This window comes from Arvicola amphibius, chromosome 11 (genome assembly GCF_903992535.2).
Source record: "Arvicola amphibius chromosome 11, mArvAmp1.2, whole genome shotgun sequence".
Lineage (NCBI taxonomy): Eukaryota > Metazoa > Chordata > Mammalia > Rodentia > Cricetidae > Arvicola > Arvicola amphibius.
This window is the reverse complement of record NC_052057.2, coordinates 106,099,611-106,106,473: the sequence shown is the minus strand read 5'-3', so window position 1 is coordinate 106,106,473 and position 6,863 is coordinate 106,099,611. Positions and strand designations below refer to the sequence as shown.

The 6,863-nt window shown below is 53.1% G+C and overlaps 1 protein-coding gene across 1 annotated transcript; it reads left to right on the top strand.

The window, feature by feature from the left end:
• Window positions 1–774: 774 nt before the first annotated feature.
• On the top strand, window positions 775–5,419 carry Klf4 (Kruppel like factor 4). Its single transcript, XM_038347817.1, has 5 exons — window positions 775–1,101; window positions 1,219–1,339; window positions 1,949–2,933; window positions 3,042–3,206; window positions 4,288–5,419. The coding sequence occupies exons 1-5, from the start codon at window positions 1,097–1,099 to the stop codon at window positions 4,461–4,463; spliced, it is 1,452 nt and encodes a 483-aa protein (XP_038203745.1). The 5' UTR covers window positions 775–1,096; the 3' UTR covers window positions 4,464–5,419.
• Window positions 5,420–6,863: the final 1,444 nt, after the last annotated feature.

The window sequence follows — 6,863 nt, the reverse complement described above, 5'->3', positions numbered from 1 at the left end:
GCTCTTGGGTGCGCAGACGGCTCGACAAGCGCAACCGCGAGCAAGAGTAGGGGCGCGCCGCCGCCTTCCCCCCCGGAACCCCGTCCCTGCCAGGGTTCCCGCGGAGGGCTTTCGAGCCCAGGGAACCGACCGTGGCCGCGCAGAGGACCCTAAGTCGCGCGGCCACGGAAGCCACGCTGGGATCCCAGCGCCGGAGCAGCCGTCGCCGCCAGCGCCGCCGGCGTCAGCACGGCTCCAGCCCGCCAGCTGCCCGGCTGGCGTCACGGCCCGGCCCCGCCCCGCCCGTGCCCCTCCCTCGCCCCCGCCCCCACGTGCGTGGAGTTTGTTTATTTAGCTGCCATGGCAACGCGCGGGGGGGCAGCGGGAAGGCGGGGGAGAAGAAAGGCAGGGGGCGGGGCCTGGCGGCGGAGCCCCGCGCGCCACGGGGAGGAGGCGGGGAGCGACCGAGCGAGAAGTTATAAGTAAGAAGCGCGCGGCGGCCGCCGGCAGTTCCCCGGCCGAGAGAGCGAGCGCGGCTCCGGGCGCGCGGGGAGCAGAGGCGGTGGCGGGCGGCGGCGGCACCCGGAGCCGCCGAGTGCCCCTCCCCGCCCCTCTGGCCCCCCACCCAGCCACCCGCCCGTGACCCGCGCCCATGGCCGCGCGCACCCGGCACAGCCCCCAGGACTCCGCACCCCGCGCCACCGCCCAGCTCGCAGTTCCGCGCCACCGCGGCCATTCTCACCTGGCGGCGCCGCCCGCCCACCGCCCGGACCACAGCCCCTGAGCCGCCGACAGCCACAGTGGCCGCGACAACGGTGGGGGACACTGCTGAGTCCAAGAGCGTGCAGCCTGGCCATCGGACCTACTTATTTGCCCTGCTGATTGTCTATTTTTATAAGAGTTTACAACTTTTCTAAGCATTTTTGTATACAAAGGAACTTTTTTAAAAAGACATCTCCGGTTTATATTGAATCCAAAGAAGAAGGATCTCGGGCAGTTTGGGGGTTTTGGTTTGGGGTTTCGTTTCTAAAGTTGATTTTAATCTTCGTTGACTTTGGGGTTTGGGTACCCCTCTCTCTTCTTCGGACTTCGGAGGACCTTCTGGGCCCCCACATTAATGAGGTAGGTGAGATGCTGGGCTTGGGGAACAGAAGGGGATGAGGACTGGTGGGAAACCTCAAAGCGGTGGCCAGGGTGGCCCCTGACTCCTGGTCCTTGTGCGCCCCGCCCGGCCCGCAGGCAGCCACCTGGCGAGTCTGACATGGCTGTCAGCGACGCTCTGCTCCCGTCCTTCTCCACGTTCGCGTCCGGCCCGGCGGGAAGGGAGAAGACACTGCGTCCAGCAGGTGCCCCGAATAACGTGAGTGTGGCGCTAGTGCCCGGTAGATTTCTGCGGATGGGATGGGGTGGGTGGGCGGGATCCAGGGGTCACTTAAGAGCCCCTGGCTAAGACAAGGATTGCCCTCCTTTGGGACTCTACAGCCTTCCCAGGGTAGCTCCTCAGTCCTTGAGTCGGCCTTAAGTGCGTGTGGTCCCGGCACTGCGGTACCGCCAGGGGCGCACAGCGGTTCTCGTCACGGCGTCCCGGCCGTGGGGTGGGGGCATGCGGACCATTGGTGGCCAAGTCTCGAGACCCTCTGGGCCCGAGTGAGCTTAACGCGTAGGCAGCCGGGTGGCTCTAGTGCATGGGGAGAAAACTACAGTGTCCTAGTGTCCCAATTCTGTGGGCGACTGGGGCGTCTCGGGTATCTGGCCGGGAAAAGAATTGGGCTGGCGGAGGTGCCGCACCAGTTTGAGGTGGAACCGACGTACTGCCTCTTACCCGGGTGTTGACTGAGATTGCAGCCCTGGCACCTGGAGTCCTGTCCAGTTCCTATGGCAGAGGTGCTAGTGTGTTTCACCCAAGTCAATACTAGGCAACAGGGGGGCTACCACTAACTGCTTCTCTCTCCGTCTCTGCCCTTGGCAGCGTTGGCGAGAGGAGCTCTCTCACATGAAGCGACTTCCCCCACTTCCCGGCCGCCCCTACGACCTGGCGGCGACGGTGGCCACAGACCTGGAGAGTGGTGGAGCTGGAGCAGCTTGCAGCAGTAACAATCCGGCCCTCCTACCTCGGAGGGAGACCGAGGAGTTCAACGATCTCCTGGACCTAGACTTTATCCTCTCCAACTCGCTATCCCACCAGGAATCGGTGGCCGCCACTGTGACCACCTCGGCCTCAGCTTCATCCTCGTCCTCCCCGGCGAGCAGCGGCCCTGCCAGCGCGCCCTCCACCTGCAGCTTCAGTTATCCGATCCGGGCCGGAGGTGACCCGGGCGTGGCTGCCGGCAACACAGGTGGAGGGCTCCTCTACCCGCGAGAGTCTGCGCCACCTCCCACGGCCCCCTTCAACCTGGCGGACATCAATGACGTGAGCCCCTCGGGCGGCTTCGTGGCCGAGCTCCTGCGGCCAGAGTTGGACCCAGTGTACATTCCGCCACAGCAGCCTCAGCCGCCAGGTGGCGGGCTGATGGGCAAGTTTGTGCTGAAGGCGTCGCTGAGCACCCCTGGCAGCGAGTACAGCAGCCCGTCGGTCATCAGTGTTAGCAAAGGCAGCCCGGACGGCAGCCACCCTGTGGTGGTGGCGCCCTACAGCGGTGGCCCGCCGCGCATGTGCCCAAAGATTAAGCAAGAGTCGGTCTCCTCCTGCACAGTCAGCCGGTCCCTAGAGACCCACTTGGGCGCTGGACCCCAGCTCAGCAATGGGCACCGGCCCAGCACACACGACTTTTCCCTGGGGCGGCAACTCCCCACCAGGACTACCCCTACCATGAGTCCCGAGGAACTGCTGAACAGCAGGGACTGTCACCCTGGCCTGCCTCTTCCGCCAGGATTTCATCCCCATGCGGGACCCAACTACCCTCCTTTCCTGCCAGACCAGATGCAGTCTCAAGTCCCATCTCTCCATTACCAAGGTCAGTAGGGGAAGGGATCGGTAGAGCTGCTGCTAAGGAGTTTGCCTCTGGGGGGGTTCTGGAGACTCTCCAGAATGAAGTTGACCCCCCTACTTTCTTTACCCTTAGAGCTCATGCCACCGGGTTCCTGCCTGCCAGAGGAGCCCAAGCCAAAGAGGGGAAGAAGGTCGTGGCCCCGGAAAAGAACGGCCACCCACACTTGTGACTATGCAGGCTGTGGCAAAACCTATACGAAGAGTTCTCATCTCAAGGCACACCTTCGAACTCACACAGGTGAGGGGACCAGCGCTGTGGAGGAGGGTTGCTGTCTGTCTGCGCATAGACAGACTGGCTGTGGACTCCTTAGGGCTTTCTTGGGTGCTGGGGTGTATCTCTTCTCCATCTCCTGGATCACAGAGGAGGGCAGCAAAGAGGCGCCTGTGTTTTTGCCCAGAAGCCTTTTGCCTGATGGATGCTATCTGCTGCCTGAATGTGCAGTTTCTCACCGGGCCTTTAAAAGATAGGGAGTTTCCTGTGTGTGCCTGCCCCTCCTAGCTTGGTAAGCGAGAAGTTGTAGTTTGCAATGCAAAACTATGGTATCTTGAAAAGGAAAATTTAAAATGTTGCAGATTATTTTCCTGGTTGTTCCCACCACTCCTTAGATCTCTGTACCCTTAGCTCTATTCTAGTCTTTTAAAATAATTAGGTTGGATTTACATTCCAAGAATTTAATGGCTGGGGATTCTGGTTTAAAACTGCCAATACAATCTGGGTATGGTTTAAAGTTGTCTCTGCAAGCTGGCTGTGGTGACACTCAATCTTGTAGTTAGGGACACTGAAGAGACTAGGTTGAAAGGATCAGTTGCTCTCCAGGCCAGTCTGGTCAAGAACCCCAGTCTCAGAGTGACAAAACATTTGAAGGTAGTCATTAAATGGGTAAAGTCTTTGTCAATGTGTCTATTAAAACAACTGGAATGACTCTGCCGGAGAAATTAGCCACTGGTGGCATCTTGGACCCAGCCTAATGGGATAAATACATTTGGTTTGGGCAGAAATAACTCCCAATCATTTCCCAGGCCATTTCTAAGACTGGCTAGGTTCAAAAGAATGAAAACATCAGTTGTATTGAGTGGGCATTTGCATTTTTCGTTGCTGCTAACTACTGTTTATGAGTTTAAGCTCACGCACGTTGTTCTTATTTATCGTCTGATTCAGTGTGACCCTTCAGTGTCATAAAGACATCCCTGGGTTGTTGTTTTTGTGAGAGGGTGGAGTGTGCCCCGGAAGTTGGTTTTACTCTTTGTCCGCTAGTCTTTAGAGGGGCGAATCATCCTAGCCATGGCTTTAGCAGCCCTCTCTCCCTTTCTCTTTCCAGGTGAGAAACCTTACCACTGTGACTGGGATGGCTGTGGGTGGAAATTCGCCCGCTCGGATGAACTGACCAGGCACTACCGCAAACACACAGGGCACCGTCCCTTTCAGTGCCAGAAGTGCGACAGGGCCTTTTCCCGGTCGGACCACCTCGCCTTACACATGAAGAGGCACTTTTAAATCCCACGGAGTGGGTGGGACCCACACTGCCAGGAGAGAGTCCAGTATTCTTCTTACCTTTCACACTGTCCGCCCACGAGGGGAGGAGCCCGGCTGGCAAGCGCTACAATCATGGTCAAGTTCCCAGCAAGTCAGCTTGTGAATGGATAATCAGGAGAAGAGTCCAAGAGACAAAAAAACGAAACAAAAAAAAAAAATACCAAAAACAAACAAAAAAATAAAGAAAAGAAAAAACTCACAAAACAGATGGGGTCTGAGACCGGATCTTCTGTCATTCCAATATCTATTCCAACTTGAACACGCCTGGACTTACAAAATGCCAAGGGCAACTGGAAGTTGTGGATATCAGGGTATACATTAGATCAATGAGTCGGGGGAGGGAAGGTCAGAATTCCCTTGAATTGTGTTTCGATGATGCACTATACATGTAAAGATCACCTTGTATGCTCTTTGCCTTCTAAAAAGCCATTATTATGTCAGAGGAAGAGGAAGCAATTCAGGTACAGAACATGTTCTAATAGCCTAAATGATGGTGCTTGGTGAGTCGCGGTTCTAAAGGTACCAAATGAGGGAGCCAAAGTTCTCCAACTGCTGCATACTTTGACAAGGAAAATCTATGTTTGTCTTCCGATCTACATTTATGACCTAAGCCAGGTAAATGTACCTGGTTTATTCCGTAACCGTTTTATGCAGACAGTCTGTTTATGCACTGTGGTTTCAGATGTGCAATAATTTGTACAATGGTTTATTCCCAAGTATGCCTTTAAGCAGAACAAATGTGTTTTTCTATATAGTTCCTTGCCTTAATAAATATGTAATATAAATTTAAGCAAACTTCTATTTTGTATATTTGTAAACTACAAAGTAAAAAAAAAATGAACATTTTGTGGAGTTTGTATTTTGCATACTCAAGGTGAGAAATAAGTTTTAAATAAACCTATAATATTTTATCTGAACAGAAGTTTCTTTGTTTTGATTCTGGCTTGGAAAAGAACTTACACATTAACACGGCTGTGGAGGGGGGTTTGTGAGAACCATACTGGACAGCCAGTTTCACCTTGACAGAGAATGTAAATTTGTTTTGAAGCTACTCAGTTTTGCATTAAGTAGTGTTGGAGTTGAGAGCTACACGGGTAGGAAATTGTACAACATGTGGTTCACGTTTGCTCTGTACAAATACAAAAGGACAATTCCTTACCCAAATGCGCATTTCCAGGTATTTCCATGGCTCAGTTATGCTTTGTTGCTCAGTTTTATCAGAGAGCACTCAACAGTAAACCTGAACCCTCTGGTTTTACACACACATACACACACACACACACACACACACATACAATTACATTTTGTCTTTTAAAGTAAATGAAATTATGAAAAGTTTTCTCTGGAGGCCTGGTCTTGCAGTCCCCACAGAATCTGAGTAACAAAAGAGCCTTCCCCGAGCAAACAGCCTTAGGAGTGGAATGTGGTTCCACAGTGCCCTCCGGAGGATTAAGGGCTTCATTTATGCTTCGTTTGTTATCCCTAAAGAGATCAAAAACATACTGCCTACAGATTATTTTAAAGCTTCCTCAGTCTCTCGGAAGACATGGAAACAATTAAAATTATTCACACTCTTGGGGCCAAGAGAGTGTGGCTCGGTGGGGTGTATGTACCTGAGCAAAGCCTTGGAGGTAGCACAAACCCCTCCCGGTGCTCAAATTCGCATAGCTCATAAATTAAACCTTCTAAGTGGTGCGCGTGTGAATTTGTAAGCGTTTTACCTCTGAGGTTATTTAAGCTTAAGGCTGCGCTAACTGCTGTCCCAGGAGGTGGAAATGAAACAGACTACTTTCAGCTGTCGCAAACTGGAAAAGGACCTGTGACACTTATAGACACTTTAAAGCCTTTATGAGCGACTCAGAAGCTCAAGGGAGCAGAAGCTGACTGGTGTAGTCTTCAGAGTGCTCACTACCTATCCGTTGTATCTAGTGTGCAAAGTTGTGTTTACACCGGAACACGCTTTAAATACGGGATGTAAGAACTTCACATTCACAAGAGGCTCATGGGAGATCAGCCCAAAGTATTTTCATTGACATTTAAGGGACCAGCGTGATTGAAAAACACAGCATGTGTCTTTGCTTAAACGAAAACAGGTGCATCAAGAGGATGGAATTTTATGTGGCCAAGAACATATTCAAAGCAAACCTAATGACATGGAAAAATGTCCACGGTATGTTAAGTGGGAAAAGCAGGATACAGCGCAATAAACAGTATAACTCCAATTGCATGTGCATGCACTTGAGTCTGGGTTTGTCTCATGTAACCTAGGCTGGCCTCAAACCTAGCTGTGTTGCTGAGGAAGGCCTTGCACTGATCTAGGTCTCCCTATCTCCCAAGGGCTAGGATAACACACATGTGCGC